The sequence below is a fragment of the Lathamus discolor genome, chromosome 3 (assembly GCF_037157495.1).
Source record: "Lathamus discolor isolate bLatDis1 chromosome 3, bLatDis1.hap1, whole genome shotgun sequence".
NCBI lineage: Eukaryota > Metazoa > Chordata > Aves > Psittaciformes > Psittacidae > Lathamus > Lathamus discolor.
Genome location: NC_088886.1, coordinates 3318516 through 3337688, shown reverse-complemented (window position 1 = coordinate 3337688; position 19173 = coordinate 3318516). Strand labels below are relative to the sequence as shown.

At 49.1% G+C, this 19173-nt stretch overlaps 1 protein-coding gene across 2 annotated transcripts in view; it reads left to right on the top strand.

Moving 5' to 3' along the window:
- The window catches only part of PGM1 (phosphoglucomutase 1), a 28509-nt gene extending 11135 nt beyond the window's left edge, over positions 1 to 17374 (top strand). For both annotated transcript variants that reach the window (XM_065673147.1, XM_065673149.1), the window contains exons 2-11: positions 4277 to 4439; positions 5087 to 5233; positions 6860 to 6985; positions 7918 to 8108; positions 8535 to 8689; positions 9134 to 9249; positions 12988 to 13123; positions 14509 to 14692; positions 15948 to 16082; positions 17120 to 17374. In XM_065673147.1, coding sequence (XP_065529219.1) covers positions 4277 to 4439; positions 5087 to 5233; positions 6860 to 6985; positions 7918 to 8108; positions 8535 to 8689; positions 9134 to 9249; positions 12988 to 13123; positions 14509 to 14692; positions 15948 to 16082; positions 17120 to 17209 — 1443 coding nt within the window. In that variant the 3' untranslated portion in view covers positions 17210 to 17374. The remainder of the gene's footprint in view (positions 1 to 4276; positions 4440 to 5086; positions 5234 to 6859; positions 6986 to 7917; positions 8109 to 8534; positions 8690 to 9133; positions 9250 to 12987; positions 13124 to 14508; positions 14693 to 15947; positions 16083 to 17119) is intronic.
- Positions 17375 to 19173: the final 1799 nt, after the last annotated feature.

Genomic DNA, 19173 nt, shown 5'->3' with positions numbered 1-19173 from the left:
ACTGCATGATTTAATTTCCTCAAAGACTTTACTCAACTGGTAACAGTTAACTTTTTAATGGGAAATCAGCTTGGTAGTACAGAAATTGCTGTTTTTTCACTTTAAAGTGATGTGGTTGGATAGAAGTATGTTGGAATACACGTGCAGCAAAGAAAAGAAACGCTGCTTGGGGTTTGTGTGCTCTTGCTTTGTGTTTTGACGTGCCATGAGCTATTGGCACTTGTGGACTTCATAGCCTCTCCGTCAGATCCTGTTCAGAAGTGAGGTACCTGGTAGAGCCATGGCTCGCTGCTCTGTGCAGCTCGGCAGAAGCTCTTTCAGCATGGGTCTGAGCTGCTCAGCAAAATGAAAGGTAAACCAAGGTGGTTTCTTGCCCAGTGGTTAAGTTGTGGCTGTGTGATAAAATACGCTGGGAGCCTTTGAAAATTGAAATAAGATGAGAGTTAGGAACTGAGTGGCAACCTTTACAGTGTTCTCTGTGTGGAAATCTGTGTTTTGGAAGCAGAACAGAAGGCTTGTCTGTTTGCAGCAGGCTCTTGGGCACTGGGGTTTTTGTCTTTGTTTCCTTCTGCTTCTTAAGAAGAAAAGACTCTGCTGTTTGTCCTGGATCTCTTAGGGCAGAGCAAGCTTTATGCTGAGAGACCTGGCTCTTAGGAATTTGACAGAAAAACCTATCTGATCACAACAGGGTAATAAGTAGTGACTGGGAGAATAGAAGGAGAGAATTATTTTGCTTTTTAAATCAAGATATTTTCAACCTTTTTGGGGAAAAATATCCTTTGGCATTGCAAATTAATGTATTGCTCTAAAGTCAGTGTACAGGCTGAGCAGAAGAGCTGGGAAATGTGCACAAAGAGCCAGGCCTGCTGCTTGGACTGCTTGACACTAGGACAGATCTGCTGATAAAGGTGAGATTACACTGATCTTCACCAGCTGAGGCTTTTCTCATGCGTTTCATTTGAGCAATGTGGCTCTTGTCTGGCTAAAATCTAGTTTCACTGCTGGTTCTGGTATTTTTTGTTGGTTTTCTGCAGTCTGGCTAATACCTGTGACTATCAGCACTGTGCTTTATAGAATAGAAGGCAGGAGCCCAAGGATTCTTTCCAGGATAAAAAAGACCATAAGGAGGGTGTGTGTATTGTGTTTTGAGTATGTGAAAATCTCCTTGGAGGTGTGTACCAGAGACAGGTACTGTTAAGTCTATAAATGTGGGATCAAGAGGGTTTCCAAACTGCACCAAGCATGTTGATAGCATCACATTCCATGTTTTTAATGATGATTATTTGGTTAAAGGAAATTACAAAGGTAGTTGGTTTACTTAACCTGACTTGCATAAAGAGAAGTGTCTCTATTCAGAGGCTGTAGCTGTACCATAGTGTACAGGATTGGTGCACCTTGTGATGCATCTCATTTACAGCAAGAGGATGGGAAGGGTGTGCTGATGGCACAGTGAAGCTGCAGACACCAGTTTCCCTGGCCTGGAATATAAGTTTTTGGTGTGAAAGCATCAGCCTGTGTTACTAGGGGAGGAGGTAGGCCGCAGGAGGTATCTTGCTTGTGCGCATCTTAGTGGGGCTTTCAGTAAAACTGGGGTAGAAGTGTTGCTTGGATTGCTTCAGAGCGCTGTGACCCAAAAAGTGGGTCTGTTTGTGAAAAGGAGAAGAGAAGGCTCCCGGGAGACCTTAGAGCAGTTCCAGTGCCTAAAGGGGCTGCAGGAAACCTGGAAAGGGGCTTTGGACAAGGGCCTGTAGGGACAGGCCAAGGGGAATGGCTTGAACCTGCCTGAGGGGAGACTGAGCTGAGCTCTTAGGCAGAAGCTCTTCCCTGTGAGGGTGCTGAGGCGCTGGCACAGGGTGCCCAGAGAAGCTGTGGCTGCCCCATCCCTGGCAGTGCTCAAGGCCAGGTTGGACACAGGGGCTTGGAGCAAGCTGCTCCAGTGGAAGGGGTCCCTGCCCGTGGCAGGGGTTGGGACCGGGTGAGCTTTAAGGTCCCTTCCAGCCCAAACCGGTCTGTGATTCCATGATTTCATCCTTAGTTTTTTCTTTTGAGACTTTCCAGAGAATTAAAAAAGATCAAGTGTGAATTGCTCAGTATGCTGCTATACTGAGCAACCTTTTCCACAAAGGATTTAGCACTGGATGAGTGGGAATAACATGTGAAAACCTCTGAAATCAAAGGAGGACCCCAAATCAGAGAGTAGCACATCTGGAGACAAGTTTTCCTTCTCTTCCTTCCTCCTAGCTGCAATGCATGGGCAAAAGCTGCAGTTCAGGTGCGTGGGGAGGTCAGGTTGGGTAAGACCAAGGGATTTGATGTGTTCCCCAGCTCTCCTGCAGCTGATGTGTGGTTTGGGAGGGAAACTCCCTTGTTTTCCCAGTCCTTTCCAGCATCTCTTGAGCTGCACATGAGGCCTAGAAGAACATTGATGTAGAGGGGTGTTGTGTCTGAATGTGACCCTCAAAGGGAAACAAAAGAATCACAGAATCCCAGGTTGGAAGGGACCTCAGGGATCATCTCATCCAACCTTCCTAAGCAAAGCATGACCTCGAGTAGATGTCCCAGCATGCTGTCCAAATGAATCTTGAAGTCTTTAGCATATTTTACTTTCTAAGTTTATTGTCTATGTTGAACCTGATTAGAGAACAGGTATAGCCAGACACTGTGAGAGGGAGTATCTGCTTTTGTTCCTGGCAGAGCAGAGAGACAGTGTTATCAGGATCAGCTTCACGTGAGCATGTGTACCCATCTGTCATTTGGATGTGCACCAAAGGAGCTTATATCACATAGCAGTACAGAAAGTGTTTGCCCAAATAGTGCTCCTTTTCCTGCCATTAAGAAGATGAGGTTTTAGAGAGGAGCTTCGTGGAGACTGCATTAATTCTTGGTGAAGCTGAAGCACCACAATTTGGAGGCTGGGAAAAGCTTTCACTTTGGGTTTATAAGCTGCTCTTTCAGGTTTATAAGCTGCTCTTTCAGGTTTATGCTCATTGTTTGGTGGGGATGCAGCTCTTTTAGCACCACCTTGCTCACCAATCCCCTCTGTGACAGCTGTAGCATGTAAGAACCTGTTGGCAGTGAAGCTGGGGCTTAGCACCGGGCAGTGCCATGGGAGAGGAATCACAGTCATCCAGTGCACTTGGCTTAGCACCGAACCTGGGCCTTCAGTCTGGGAATGCTGCTTTTCTTTGCTGCTTTATCCTTTGTTTGAATGAAATTCCTCCTCTTTCCTCAGTCATATATAGAGTTTAATCTCTGTGGTTGATGTAGCATAGTATTCTCTTACATCTGTCACCTCATTAGCAAAGTCTATGTTAAGGAACATGCTTATGTTAAGGAACATGTTCTTCCAGATAAATACTCATCTTCTGCTTTATTACATCAACTCCAGCAACCGGATCCTGATCACGTTGTACTGCTTAGCACATTGTTCTGGATTTAATCTTGGTGATAGAACTGAATTCATGGGAAGGAGATGTGTTACCCGCTGCGAGTCAGACAATCTGCAGCTGCTCCCATGGGAATAGAGATGATATTCAATTTTTGTTTTGTTTTGGCTTCTCTCAGTCCCATTGTGTCCTTTGAAAGCAAAGTTCAGTACCACAGACAAAGGGTGGTGTGCTGGGGTTTTGTTTAGTTCTTGCTGAGATGCCCCTGGAAAGTTCAGCTCTCCAGTGCAAGCTGCCATTTCCAGCTGGGCTGCGGTGCTTGTAAAGGAAAATGCTAAAAAAGCACAACAGAATCAAAGAATCATAGAATGCTTTGGGTTGGAAAGGACCTTAAGATCATCCAGTTCCAGCCCCCTGCCACGGGCAGGGACACCTCACACTAAACCATGCCACCCAAGGCTCTGTCCAACCTGGCCTTGAACACTGCCAGGGATGGGGCAGCCTCAGCTTCTCTGGGCACCCTGTGCCAGCGCCTCAGCACCCTCACAGGGAAGAGCTTCTGCCTAAGATCTAACCTGAACTTCCCCTGTTTCAGTCTGAACCCATTGCCCCTTGTCCTACCACTACAGTCCCTAATGAAGAGCCCTTCTCTCTTATCCTTGTAGGCCCCCTTCAGGTGCTGGAAGGGTCAGATGCTGCCCTTCACTGTACACAGCAGAGAGCAGCAGCAGCAGCCTCCCAGAACAAGCTGTTTGTTTGCAGAGAAGCAGCACCTCTGCCATCAGCATGCTCCTGGGGCTCTGCTTTACCTGTCACCAGTGGGGTTTTGTGGGTCTGCTGGGTTTAGGTTTTGGAGTTCACAGAAGTTTCTTTTGCTCTTTCATTTTCAGATTGGCCGCTTGGTCATCGGGCAGAATGGCATTCTCTCCACTCCGGCAGTGTCCTGCATTATCAGAAAAATCAAAGCCATTGGTGGCATCATTCTGACAGCCAGCCACAACCCTGGTGGCCCCAATGGAGATTTTGGCATCAAATTCAATATTGCCAATGGAGGTAAATTTGCTTTGTCCATAAAATCCCAGACTGGTTTGGGTTGGAAGGGAGCTTAAAGCTCATCCGGTTCCAACCCCTGCCACGGGCAGGGACCCTTTCCACTGGAGCAGCTTGCTCCAAGCCCCTGTGTCCAACCTGGCCTTGAGCACTGCCAGGGATGGGGCAGCCACAGCTTCTCTGGGCACCCTGTGCCAGCGCCTCAGCACCCTCACAGGGAAGAGCTTCTGCCTAAGAGCTCAGCTCAGTCTCCCCTCGGGCAGGTTCAAGCCATTCCCCTTGGCCTGTCCCTACAGGCCCTTGTCCCAAGCCCCTCTCCAGGTTCCCTGCAGCCCCTTTAGGCACTGGAGCTGCTCTCAGGTCTCCCCTTCAGGAGCCTTCTCTTCTCCAGGCTGCCCCAGCCCAGCTCTCTCAGCCTGGCTCCAGAGCAGAGCTGCCCCGGCCCTCGCAGCATCTCCGTGGCCTCCTCTGCACTCACTCCAACATCTCCACACCCCTCGTGTTGGGATTTAAGGCCATCCCTGCTCTGTGAGACATTCCTCTCCAAGGGAGGTATTCCCAGCCCCAGATCTTTTCCTGTACTTCCAAAGCACACTCCTCTTGCAGTCTGATTCTTTAACATCTTCTCCCTTGCCCATTCTATGCTGCAGGTCCTGCTCCTGAAGGTATCACGGATAAAATCTTCCAAATCAGCAAGAAAATTGAGGAGTATGCAATCTGCCCGGATCTCCAGGTGGACCTGAGCACCATTGGGAAACAGCAGTTTGACTTGGAGAACAAATTTAAACCATTTACAGGTAAATGCCAGCTCTTCCTTTTGGAAAGTTTCCTTTCAGGTGCATTTAGCGTGGGACTGCCATAAGGACACTTGGTGTTTCTGATGGACAGTTGTGGCCATTCTGACCTCTCCTCCTCAGCCGTTAAGTCAAACAAGGACATTACTCCTGCTCTCCCTGGCATTTATTCCTGTCTTTTTTTGGCCTGCATCTTACCTTGTGTAGATACTTTAATTATATCACTGTTTCTGTCCTAGAGAAGGTTGGACTTCAGCAGGTAAATTTGCTCCCTCAAACTTCCCCAGACACTGTTTTGTCTGTAAATCTAGCGTTAACATGTGCTTGCAAACCAGCCAACTCTGCAGTTAAAGTGTGTTTTCCTGATTAAAAATCACAGTGTGTAATCTGTGTAACTGAGTTCTTTCCCCATAATTTCACATATAAAAGCTGTCTCTGTGAGTGGGAAAGCCGTTACGTTTCACACGTGACTTTTGTCAGTCAGCAGTGAAACACAAAATGCATTAAAAAGGCTTTTGAAGAACACTTGCTGTGAGGATTTATTTCCCATCTCCTGGTGCCCTATGCTTGGAATTGAAAAAAGTAAATTCAAAGATTCTAACAGTTGGTATTTCTCTCAGTTCCCATCTCTGTGTACTGGAGTTTTTATGTTAATGGGGTTTTCATGGCTCTGTCTTTATACTGCTTGGTGGTTGCAAAGGTGCAATGTTTTCCAGCTATTAGGTGCACAGTTCCCAGTGAGTTTGGTGGAAATCTGAGATCTGTTTATATTTTTATATGTATCTATAAAAGAAGTATAAATACATGCAAATATATGTAAAATATATTAATATGTATCTGTTTATATATATAAAAATTATATTATATATATATATAATATTTGCTTCCCCTTTTCCTTTAATCCCACTCTCCAGGTAAGCAGAGTGGGACTGAGCCCTCTGGAAAGAAGTCCAGGGAGCCATAGCTGTAGCAGTGTTTGTCTTCAGGATTTTGTTGGTCTGTTTGGTCTGTAACCTGATTAGCAGTGACAGCCTGTGATTAAATACTTAATATAGGACCATTATTACTGTCCTTATGAAATGATTCTATGGGATGTTTAAAGCCTTTATGGTGAGCCTTGGCCCTTTGTACCAAGGACTGTCAGCACAGTGCCGTGTGTAGCAAAATTATCATTGAGTCCTAGAACGGTTTGTGTTGGAAGGGATCTTAAAGCTCATCCAGCTCCAACCCCTGCCATGGGCAGGGAGCCCTTCCACTGGAGCAGCTTGCTCCAAGCCCCTGTGTCCAACCTGGCCTTGAGCACTGCCAGGGATGGGGCAGCCACAGCTTCTCTGGGCACCCTGTGCCAGCGCCTCAGCACCCTCACAGGGAAGAGCTTCTGCCTTAGATCCAGTTTAAATCTCCCCTGTTTAAGTTTGAACCCATCACCGCTTGTCCTATCAGTACAGTCCCTGATGAAGAGTCCTTCTCTGGCATCTCTATAGCCCCGCTTCAGATACTGGAAGGCTGCTCTGAGGTCTCCACGCAGCCTTCTCTTGTCCAGGCTGAACAGTCTGGACAGTTGCTTTTCTCCAGAGATTTTGAACTGTGAGAATTGGTCTCCATTTACTTTATTCTTTTTTTTTCCAGTGGAGATTGTGGACTCAGTAGAAGCTTATGCGAATATGCTGAGGAACATCTTTGACTTCCATGCGTTAAAGGAACTGCTTTCAGGGAAGAACCAGCTCAAGATTCGCATAGATGCTATGCATGGAGGTAGGGGTGGACTTGGGTTTGAGGCACTGTGGGGGGCAGATATCCCTAGGGCTTTACCACTTACTTCAGAGAGCAAGGTTATCTTCTGGAATTTATATCCATCACTTGTAAATCTGGGTTTTGTTATGCTTGGATTCAGGAATTGACCTAGGGCAGGGAGATCGGTGGGATCTGGGGGGGATGCTGAATGGCTCACACATATCTATCCACACTTGAGAGAGGGAGGAGGTTAGCACTGGTGCTGTCATCAGAGCTGTCCTGGAGGACCCCACATCAGTCAGTGTCCCATTGAGGTCACAGCAGTTAGGCAAAGATTTTCCCATAGGTATCTGAGTACAGAAATGGCACCATTAGGCTGTTTTATATGATTGAATATAGAAGCCAAGCTTGTGAGTCTCTTTCAATAGACATTTTCAGGAGCACCCTTGCTTTCCTGCATCTTGTTTCTCTTGTCCCCAGATCATTCCCATTCCAATGCTCACTTATTTTTTATTGCCTACATTATTAGTGTTTGAGAACAGTAAATCCTATTGTACTGCTGGATATCTGTGAAGCACGTGTGCATTTTGGTCTATTATGTGGTGCTACTAATACCGTGGTGCTCTTGTGGCATAAGCCCTTCACGGTGGGGTCCTGGCTCACATGCTGAACCCCTGGCATAGGCTCATCCTCGCTTCTAAACCCATGAGTGGTTTCCCTTATTTAGTGGGTCAACCCCCCAGCTGAGAAGCTTCTTTGGCAAGAGCCTGTGTGCCTAGGTGGGTCAGGGTTAAGCACACCTATGTGCTGCTTGGGTCTTTGATGTAATCATTTGTGCTTTACTACCAAAAACTACATAAATCAACCCGAGCTGACCAGACCAGAGAGCCGGGGGGTTACGTGGCTGGTGCTAAGGGCAGAGGCTGACTCGTTTCCATGTTTTGCCGTGATAGTTGTGGGCCCTTACGTAAAAAAGATCCTGTGTGAGGAGCTTGGAGCCCCAGCAAACTCAGCTGTGAACTGCACCCCACTGGAGGACTTCGGTGGCCACCATCCTGACCCCAACTTAACCTACGCTGCTGACCTGGTTCAGACCATGAAGACAGGAGAGTACGACTTCGGAGCTGCCTTTGATGGAGATGGGGTAAATGGGCTGTTCCTTATTCACCTTTTTGCCCTCTAATCAGCTGTGGGGACTGACTGCTCAGCTGCTTTTAAGCAGAGGAGGATGAGGGCAAAGACCTTTTATTCTCCCTCTTTCCAGTTGTGAATGGAGGTGAACTGCTTGCTGCAATTTGCCACCACAGCAATAGCTGGCTCCGATGTCAATGCTGAAGTCCAAACTGTGTTTAAATAGCTTTAAAGGCTGTGAAAAATCAGCAGGAAAGTGAAATCCTATCCAGGTGCTATTTAACTGTGTCAAAACTCTGCATTTATTTCAGTGCAGTCAAGAAACCCTCTGTGAGTCGCTGGCTTTATGGGCTGTGTCTGCCAAGCAGAACAACTTGTGCCGCTGCAGCCGCTCCGCACTAAGCGTGGATCAGAGCTGTTCCTCTCTTGTCTTCCCCAGGATCGCAACATGATTCTTGGGAAACATGGCTTCTTTGTGAACCCATCCGACTCCGTTGCTGTCATCGCTGCCAACATCTTCAGCATCCCGTACTTCCAGCAGACCGGAGTGCGCGGCTTTGCCCGGAGCATGCCCACCAGCGGGGCTCTGGATAGGTAGCATCCACCTCTGTGCATGTTGGGAGAGGGGAGCCCAGCCAAGGAGAGGGACTGTCCTTTCGTCTCCAGTGGGAATGAGTGCATCTCATGGGACCATCTCATGGTCCATCTGAGGGGTGAAGCAGAGCCAGAGCTGTTATGTTTATATCTACTCTTTAATTGTGCAGGGGGTTGGAACTAGATGATCATTAAGGTCCCTTCCAACCAAAACTAGGCTGGGATTCCATGTTCCCACCTATTTCCAAACCTCGCACCAGGGTGAAACAGGTTGATTGGACAAAGAATTGTTCATTATAAAAAACCAAACCAGTGGCAGGACCGGCGTTCAGTGCTACCCCAAAAGCAATGCTTGGTATCAGCTGAAGCTCTTGCTGCAGTATTACACATGGGAGTGCTGAGGGTCCAGCTGTGGTGTGACTTTAGCCTTTCTTACCTTTGAAGGGTGGCCCAAGCTACAAAGATTGCTTTGTATGAAACTCCAACCGGCTGGAAGTTCTTTGGAAACTTGATGGATGCAAACAAGCTGTCTCTGTGTGGAGAGGAAAGCTTTGGTACTGGTAAGTCAGCGTTCCTTATTTCACCAAGGATGCTATTATTCCTCCTCTTAGTTCTTTGTTGTGGTGGGTAGCTTGGGATTTCTCTTTCATGCATAGTCATTAATGCTTCTAATTAATTACATCTTAAAAAAGCTTGCAAGAATCCTTGGTGGAAACAAACACAAAGTTTGGTCGGGCAGGGGCTAGCTCTCCTTTCAGTTAGTTAGGAAGGCATATGTAGATATGCAGGAAGTTTAAGGGCCTCTTTACTAGCCCGGTCATTGAGTCTATGGGGATTAAGTGCAATGTTAAATGTATTTTTCAACTCTTGGTGGCCAGGAAAACCTTCTAAATGTTTTCATTTCTGGAAAGAAATATGGTTTGGAGCATGCAGTTTTATTAGGGAAGGTTTCAGGTCACTATTAAATCTCTGAGCTTAATAGGGCCCTCATTTTCCTGTTCGAAAAACAAGGTATGATTTATAAAGTTTAAATTAACACTTGCCTTTGAACAGTCGGAGCAAGTTATTGGGTTACTGAGAAACAAAGTGAACATCTTAAGGAATTTACTAGGGGTGTGCACGTGACACACAGCCATTACTTGTGCAGGGAAGTAGAAGTGAGCAGGTTTTGCTCTGCGTCGGCGCGGCATGCTCAAAACACGCAGTGTTCCTGGGAGGCCTCGGTTGTTCCTGAGCTCTCCCATGGCATCTACCACATGGTTTTAACATCCTGACTGTGGAAATGGAACCTTCCCGTTAGGTCATCACCTAATTCATGAGTTTTATCAGGTCTGAATGCCCCCCAAGGTCTTGTTTTTCCTGTTCCCTAAAGGCCTCTGAAGACCAGGGGGCAGTTGGTAGGACACGCAAGGCACAGGATCCTGAGGGAATTAAGGTTGGATGATTTCAGGCTCAAACCTTGTGTGTTTTCATTCCATCATCCCATATTTCACAAAAACATTTCAGCCTGTGTGGGGGTGTCTCACAGAAAAGGGATGGCCTCAAATCCCAACAGAAGAGGGACTGGAGCTGTTGGAGTGATTCCAGAGGAGGCCATGGTATTGCTGCGAGGGCTGGAGCATCCCTGCTCTGGAGCCAGGCTGAGAGAGCTGGGCTGGGGCAGCCTGGAGGAGAGAAGGCTCCTGAAGGGGAGACCTGAGAGCAGCTCCAGTGCCTAAAGGGGCTGCAGGGAACCTGGAGAGGGGCTTGGGACAAGGGCCTGTAGGGACAGGCCAAGGGGAATGGCTTGAACCTGCCCGAGGGGAGACTGAGCTGAGCTCTTAGGCAGAAGCTCTTCCCTGGGAGGGTGCTGAGGCGCTGGCACAGGGTGCCCAGAGAAGCTGTGGCTGCCCCATCCCTGGCAGTGCTGAAGGCCAGGTTGGACACAGGGGCTTGGAGCAAGCTGCTCCAGTGGAAGGGGTCCCTGCCCGTGGCAGGGGGTGGGACCGGGTGAGCTGTAAGGTCCCTTCCAGCACAAACCTTTCTATGACTGTGTGGAACTGGGGTGAAGGACTTGACAAGAAAGGATTACCCCAGCTTTTCTGTAGCTGAGGAAATGGGACCACTGGGTGCCCACAGTTTGCTGCGGGGCTGAAGCAGTCTTCAGTGGCAATGCTATTGCAATCAAATGCTGTTCTGATACACGGGATTTGGCCTCAGGAAGAAAGGGGGAGTTTCACAAAACGTGGTATCTGTGTAAAGAAATCTTGAAGTATGAGCAAAGACAGATTTTGGAGCTTTGCCCTGACTGATTTCAGCATGCATTAAGTTTACATTCTGAACTTTGGCTAATGAGAGGGCACCAGCATTTCAGTAAATAAATAACAACAAAAAGCACCAAATGATTCATGCAGCTGCTGATAGGAGATGGTCTCTAATGAGCAGCTCGCTAAAATTGTTTCCATCTTTTACTGTATGAGCCATGAGCTCATAGCTTCTCTCCCTCCCCCAGTAGCTGAGTGACTCTGCATTGCAAACAAAAGTGACTCCATTTGCAGCAGGAGATGAGAGTGGTCTGAGATTTTGGCCGTGCAGCAGCATGAGTGGGCAGGAACTGAATCAGAAAGGGCCAGGGAGTGCTGGACCCTCCCCCTGCAATGCAAAAGGAGTTTGTCCATCTGGCAAATACACTTTCAGGAATGAAAAGGGCAAGGAAGGTTGTTTGATAGCAAGTTAATGAGGAGCTGTTTGGAGCCAGCCAGAATGTGAGTGCTGAAGGGGAGAGAGGTGAAGGAGCAGGCAAATAGACCCAGTAAAAATTGAAACAAACTGTGCCCCGGTGGGACTGGAGTCCAGGAGCAATTAGAGTAATGCGACATGACAGAATTCCTGCTTGCTTCCTTGGGTATTTGATTCCAGCAATAAGTTGATACATCACATGGGACTTGTGTTTATGTAGCATTCCTCTCCATCACCTCTGCACAGCTCTCTCCGCTGTAAAGGATCCTGAGGATAATTTATCACCGTGTCCACAATAGTGGGATTTATGTAAAGCCCCACATAGCCCATGCCCCAGCCTTTTCCCCAGGTGATTGCCCACTCTGGCTACCCTTGAGAGGCCAGAGTGGGAGCTCCAGAGTGCTCTCTGCATACCCCGGCTCCTTGGGATTCATTAATACCTGTTTGGAGGTTTTCCTGAGCTCAAACGGTAAAAGCCAGAAGCTGTGCATCTGTGGAGCACTCGCAAGCCAGAAGGCTGGGGTCTGAGCTGGGTGTATTCTGGGCTGCCATTTGATCCTTGTTTAATTTAGGTGCTCAGGGTGCTGGATAAGTTGCAACACCCTCTCTGGTTTCCCAAGGGCCCTGGTGCCGTGCGGTCCCTGTCCAATGTGCTCCCAGGGCAAGGCTGGGCCAGCCTCTGGTGGATTCCTGCTCTCTGTGCAGTGCTTGCTCTGGAGGAGCCCTCTTCCAGCCACACCAGGGTCTTTGACAGCCTTTATGGGATGAGCATGGGGGGGTGAGCGGGGGCACAGGGCTCTCCTCTGGGTCTCCACACTGATGGAGTGTCTCCTTGCACTGCTGTTTGCAGACCCGGTGTTGTCTGATGGGCTTTTCTTTCTGTTCTGGGGTCATATATTCCCTGTGAGGGTGCTGAGGCGCTGGCACAGGGTGCCCAGAGAAGCTGTGGCTGCCCCATCCCTGGCAGTGCTCAAGGCCAGGTTGGACACAGGGGCTTGGAGCAAGCTGCTCCAGTGGAAGGGGTCCCTGCCTGTGGCAGGGGGTTGGAAGTGGCTGAGCTTTAAGGTCCCTTCCAACCCAAACCATTCAAGGATTCTGGGATGCTAATTTTGGAGTCGTTAGGGTTTGGCTTCCTCAGCAAGGGCTGACATTTTTCTTGGTGCTCAGCCAGAATATGTGCTGTTCAGGGTATGCTGATTTGGCAGACAGCTCATGACAGCTGCTTGAGGAGGTTGATGTTAGTCCTTCCTGAGCTGTTCCTTTGCATTTCCCTCCTTTTTTTTCTTCTTTCTTTTGATGACCATTTTATCCCCATTGCTTCCTTGGGAACAGAATTAAGGATCTGTGAACAATGAGCGTGTGTGCGTTAAAAGAGGCTGAATGTTTTATTTGGGCTATAGCTACAAGCAGATGATATCTTGAACCGTTTTAACAATACAGCAGGGATCAAGCTCATGGAATGGCTTCCATTTGTGTGTCTGTACAGCTGCCAGTTGGATAGGGAAGACAAGGTAGGGCCGTAGCACAGGCTCTTGCATGAAAAGAGGTGGGAAACGTGTTTGTGCTGCGGCTCCCTGCAGGCTCTGACCACATCCGTGAGAAGGACGGGCTCTGGGCTGTCCTGGCCTGGCTGTCCATCCTGGCCACCCGCAAGCAGAGCGTGGAGGACATCATGAAGGATCACTGGCAGAAGTACGGCAGGAACTTCTTCACCAGGTGGGGCAGACACCACGCGTTCACCTCTGTCCTGTGTTCAACCCTCCAAGGTCAGGGCCCCACGCACTGATGGCACCTGCATGTGCCACCACAGCACAGTTCCTGCCTCCTTACATGTGCTGATTGCAGTGATTTCACCCCCCCGAGCAGGTTGCTGCAGTATGGACCATAACTGGGTTAAATAAACCAGCAGGTACTCACCTTAACCTGTCCCAATATCTGGTTTAGGATTTGTTACTCTAAACATAAATCTAATAAGTATCAAAGGCTGCAAAGGCTGTGCCTTTTATATATGCAAAGTGTCTTTTTTGTTCTTTTAATGGATATTTTTTTCCTTGCAAGAGTCTTTTTTGCCATTGGAACAGGATGTTTCTGGAGACTACATCTCAAGTTAACCTGTAATGTCTTCAGTGATGGCCATGTCTTACTGAATGGATGCATGGCTCCTAGCCTGTTATTCACCTGGTGGTTGAATTTCTGTCCAGTCCCAAAATACTCTGAATTTCAACCGTAGTAGATATGGAAGATGAAAAGGGAAGTGAGAACCAGCCTGCTCCAAGCAGAGGTGGGAATGCTGTATGGGGTGAACGCATTAGGCAGAAATCTTTCAGCTGGGAATACCTGCCGGAAAATTGTGTCTCAGATTGCCAGATGAAGGAATTTGCCTTTTCCTTCGTTTTCCCCCCACACCACAAAGCCAGCACACAGCTGAATGTGGAAAAAACGCCAAAGCCTAGACTAACACGGCAGTCTTCTAGTACCAGAGGTACATCTGCAGAGCGAGCAGTGCAGCAGTAGCACGTTAGCAAGCCCATGCGTGCTCCAGCCGACCAGCTGGGGAAATAAAAGCAGCACAGATCATGCTGGGAATCAGAACACAAAGTCTCACACCCTGATGTGCACTTCAGCTGCTCTCTGCTGCCTCTCTTTCCTGGGTTAGAGAGATCAAAGCTGGCACTGGCACGTTATCCTGGCTGCAGTCACACCTGCAGTTTGCTGTGGATGCAGAGGAGGATGTTCAGGTAAAGGTTTTATCGTGAGGAACCTGCTGAGATCCTGACATGGATAAATTCTTTGCAGTCAGTGTTGCTGGAGTACAACACCACGATGTTGCGCAATAGCACAGCACAGCACAACCTGCGCTTTCATCTCTCCTGACACTGTTCAGGATTGGGATGTGTTGTGCTGTATCCCATGGATTTGTACTGAATCACAGCCATGTTGCTGTGCACACATTCTCCTCTCTTTTCTCCCTGTCCTCTCCTCCAATAAAGGAGAGCACATCCATGGGGCAGACCACAGTGCTACAACAAGGGCATCACAGAACATTCCTACTCATGACAGCCTCCCCTTCCTAACCTTTGTTTTGTGGTGCCTGCTTGTAGATACGACTATGAGGAGGTGGATGCAGATGCAGCTAGCAAAATGATGAAGGATCTGGAGGCGGTGATGTTTGACCGCTCCTTTGTGGGGAAGCAGCTCTCGTGTGGTGACAAAGTCTACACGGTTGAGAAAGCTGATAACTTTGAGTACAATGATCCTGTGGATGGAAGCGTCTCCAAAAACCAGGTGGGCACAGCCTGGCCTGGGCTGAACGTGGCCTCAGAGGGGTGTTGTGCTGTGTATTTTGGGCTTATCTTTAAAGCAGCACAAATGCAATGGACAAAGTCAAACGTTGCATTTGTCCCTTGGAATGTTGTTTGTGCCCTGTGTTTGCTGGTGGGATTCCTGCTCCACGTGAGGGAAATTGCTACCTTGGAAAGGGAAGGGTCTGGAGGCTGCTCCAGCCCTAGCAGGGCTTGGAGGGGGAGCAGAGCTTCTATACAGCCACCCCGAAGGGGAAGGAATGATGGAGCTGAGTTGAGGGAGGTCCTTTGGGTGATGGGTCACCACCTGAGGAATGGGTTGTGCTGAATGAAGGGTTGAAACCCCACCGGAGCACGAGGAACAACCCCCCCTGTTCAAGTATCATCTTGTCTCTAGCACCAGACCCCCAGGTTGCTGCAAGCAAATCCTCCCTCAATGCATTTGTCCCCAAGCTGGTGCCACTCCCATGTGCTTGTCCTTAAGAGGGCAGGTAGCAGTGCAGAGCGGCTGTAATGGGGATGGAATTCCAGGCTCCAGAAGTCACAGGGCTATTAAATACATCTGAGAAGAGTAACCTGTCACCAGAGATTGAAATAAAAATGTCCTGTGGATGGATTGGTTTGGCAGCATAATGTGGAAGCATAGTAAGTGGGAAGGAATACTGGAGAAATCCTGCAGGAATGATTGCCCTGCCTGTGGGATGACAGGAGCATTTTCTTTATGTCCTATTTTTGTGGAAGAGCAATGGGTTGGTAATGCTGTGTGCGGCAGAGAATCCTAGAATCACACCATCCCACGTTGGAAAGGACCTCAAGGATCATCTGGTCCAACCTTTCCTGGCAAAGTAAGACCTAGACCGGACATCCCAGCACTCTGTCCAGCCAAATCTTAACAGGGTCCAGTGCTGGGAACCCACCACTTCCCTGCGGAGGTTATTCCGACGGCTGACAGCACCTGGCTCGTTTCCATCCAAGCAAGTGCTGGGCTGAGGGATCTTACAGCAGCAACGCACCTTGTGTTCAGGAGCTCTAGCAAGTTCTCCAGGGTGGATTAGGAGGGACACAAGCTCCTCGGGAAGTGGGGAGAGGATAATGGAGGAGTTTTCTGTGGCTCCCTAAAGAGGAGCTCAGGGATCATGCAGGTCAGGCACAGCCATGCTGGACCTTATGGAGAACGCCTTGGGTTCCCAAGAAGCACGAGGCTCAGAGGCTTCTTCCCTCCCCTCCTCTCGTACCAGGGCTTGCGGCTCATCTTCTCTGACGGCTCCCGCATCATCTTCAGACTCAGCGGTACGGGCAGCGCGGGGGCCACCGTGCGGCTCTACATCGACAGCTACGAGAAGGACCCTCAGAAGATCCACGAAGATCCTCAGGTGAGCGCTGAGCCTCAGCCGGGGCACCGCTGGCTCCCTGCAGCCTCCCTAACAAGCTGAAACCTTTGCTTAGCACTGCATTGCTTAGAGCGGTGTGGAGGTGTGAGCTGGTTTGGCTTCAGTAGCTTTAATCCCAGTCTTTCATCTATTTATACAATAGATGTATTTAAAAACCTGTGTTACTTACTCGGAATCCCTCACAGCTGCGCCTGCAATCCCACATGAGAATTCCTGCTTGTTTATGTTACAGCCCTGGCTGGTTGCAGGTGTGGGAAGACCCCGTTTCAGTCCTGAACTCACCTTTTAGTTGAAATGTTGCATCACTGGGGATAAGATCAGCTCATTCCAATACAGAATGTGGGAATTGTCAGCCCCTTTAGGCACTGGAGCTGCTCTCAGGTCTCCCCTTCAGGAGCCTTCTCTTCTCCAGGCTGCCCCAGCCCAGCTCTCTCAGCCTGGCTCCAGAGCAGAGCTGCTCCAGCCCTCGCAGCATCCCCATGGCCTCCTCTGGATTCACTCCAGCAGCTCCACGTCCCTCTTGTGCTGCTGCCCCAGAGCTGAATAAAGCACGTTCTTTACAGCATCATTTAGAAATGCTGCTGACCTCTCTTGTAGGCACAGGAGGAAAAGAATTCTCATTTTCTGTTCCCCAGCAGACAGGCCTTGAGCTCTTTTTGCGTAACGTGCTGTGCTGTTATTGACAAAGGACTCAAAACCCCACGTTCCGAGAGGCACAAACCGAACTTGCGATTGAGTGGTGCCAATGGTGCAGCAGAGTTTGGAGTATGGCACAAGGAGGGTGGCACCAGCAGCACTGGAGCTGCGCTGGAGTTTTCTCTCTGAACCTGCACATGGTGGTAACACCACATCCCTCACCACAGTGGTCCCACAGCTCCCGTTGTGAACCTGAAGCAATCCTTTGACCAGCAGTGCCAGCCTTTGGGTGTCCCTGGCTGACAGCAGATGCTCTTGAGGGAAGGGTGGACATGATGTGCGCTCTGCTCCGTGGTTCTGAGCCACCTCTTTCCTTTCTGCAGGTCATGTTGGCACCTCTCATTTCTATTGCACTGAAACTCTCCCAGCTCCATGAAAGAACTGGCCGCACCGGTCCTACCGTCATCACCTAAAGGCTTGGTCAGACACCGCGCTGGATGCTCACGAGTGAAGGAAGTCAGCCTGTCCCCTTCTATTGTCACATCTGTCACTAAAAGAGGAATATTAATCTTATCTCTGTATGTAAAAACACTACTGAACTGCTGAGAATAGCCAATAAAGCCCTGCCCCTGTCAACACTTGGTGTGCATGTGGCTGTGCTGCTGTTCTGCGCCGCACAGCACCGCTGGCAGCTTGTGTGGTGCTCCTTAGCCCAGCCTCTCGCTTTAGCAGATGTACTTTCCTTTCTTCTGCTTCAACAAAAGGCTCTAGAAATCACAAAGACACGGAATTCCTCAATAATGCAGAGGCTTTTTTCTGCCTTGGAAACTTTCCTGGAAAAGAAGCACAAACACTTTACCCCTGTTAATAGAGTCTTTTAACTGTGATGTCTCTGAGCCAGTGAAGGCTGTGTATTAGGGCTGAGTATTTTTCACTCAAGTGGATTTTTCCCTTTCAAAACCAAATGATATAAATTGATTTCCATTTGCCTGCTCTATAAGAAAAACCCACAAGGAACCCTCCACAGAGGAAAGAGCAATAACAAGTGTTGCAGGATATTAAAGGGACATAGGCCACAACTACTGTGCAGTGCTCTATTAGGATTTTTTCCTCCCTTACATCTTGAAAGGCTCCTTTTGGAAGAACAATAGATTGTTTTGATGAGCTCGTTTGCTTGAATGTGAATGTCAAGATCATAGAATCCCAGCCTGGTTTGTGTTGGAAAGGACCTTAAAGCTCATGCAGTTCCAACCCAATGCCACGGGCAGGAACACCTTCCATTAGAGCAGCTTGCTCCAAGTCCCTGTGTCCAACCTGGCCTCATCTCAGTCTCCCCTCGGGCAGGTTCAAGCCATTCCCCTTGGCCTGTCCCTACAGGCCCTTGTCCAAAGCCCCTCTCCAGGTTTCCTGCAGCTCCTTTAGGCACTGGAGCTGCTCTAAGGGCTCCCCTTAAGGAGCCTTCTCTTCTTCAGGCTGACCCAGCCCAGCTCTCTCAGCCTCTCCTTGGAATAATCAGATTTGCTGGCATTAATGCTCACTGTCTTTTCGAAGGGCACAGAGAAGGGTCACTTTGGATACAGTTGTCACTCTCCAATGTTAACACCTTGCAGCTGCACCTTCCAGCCCTTTTCCAGGAAGCCAACCCCTTGGAGCTGAGCTGTGTTCCTGCTCCCGGCCCAGCTAGCTGACTTTGCCCTGGAGAGGACCAGACCTGCTGACACAGTGCCCTTCATCCCTGGAGGTGGCACCTTCCAGCAACAGGGGGGTCTTGGAAAACAGCCCCAGGTAAATCCACAAGACCCCTTTGGTTTACTCCCTGCATCGCAAGGCTGTTACAGCTTAAGACATGTTAGTAAAGTGTTAGTGGGAATGAGTGGAGGTGACTTTCCACTTTTGGTATGCCTTTGTCACCCAAACAGGTGGGGAAAGCCACCACTGTGCCCTTTCCACTGCAGCCCTGTCCTCCCCATGCTCTGGTTTTGACCAGCCATGGCCTTTGTGCTGGATGGATTCAGGCCAGCAATGCAGGCAAACACTAGGAGTTATCTGGGTAAATGCTGTGTCAGTTGTCTAAGGAAGCAATGCTTGTGCTTGGAGTCTGGCCATGGTCTATGGCAACAAGGATTCCTCTTGACAGTGAAAAATAGCAGGGGTGGAGTGTGGGTTCCTCCCTCTCGGAGGAAAAAGGGAAAACCAAACCCAAACAAGCGTGTATGTGGAGACAGACCAGCTTCCACCCCAGCATGTGGCGGTGAGTGCTTCACAAAGCCAGATGCCGAAGGTCGGTCTCCAAAGTCCATGTGCTGACAGTGCCAAGGGCCATCACCAAACCGCTGTGTGCCAGTGCTGGACTCCTGCAGCTCCTTCCTGCCGCGGCGCTGCCGATTCCTCCCGCTCACAATCTGCTGAGTGAAAGGAAAACCCCTGGAGGCAGTGC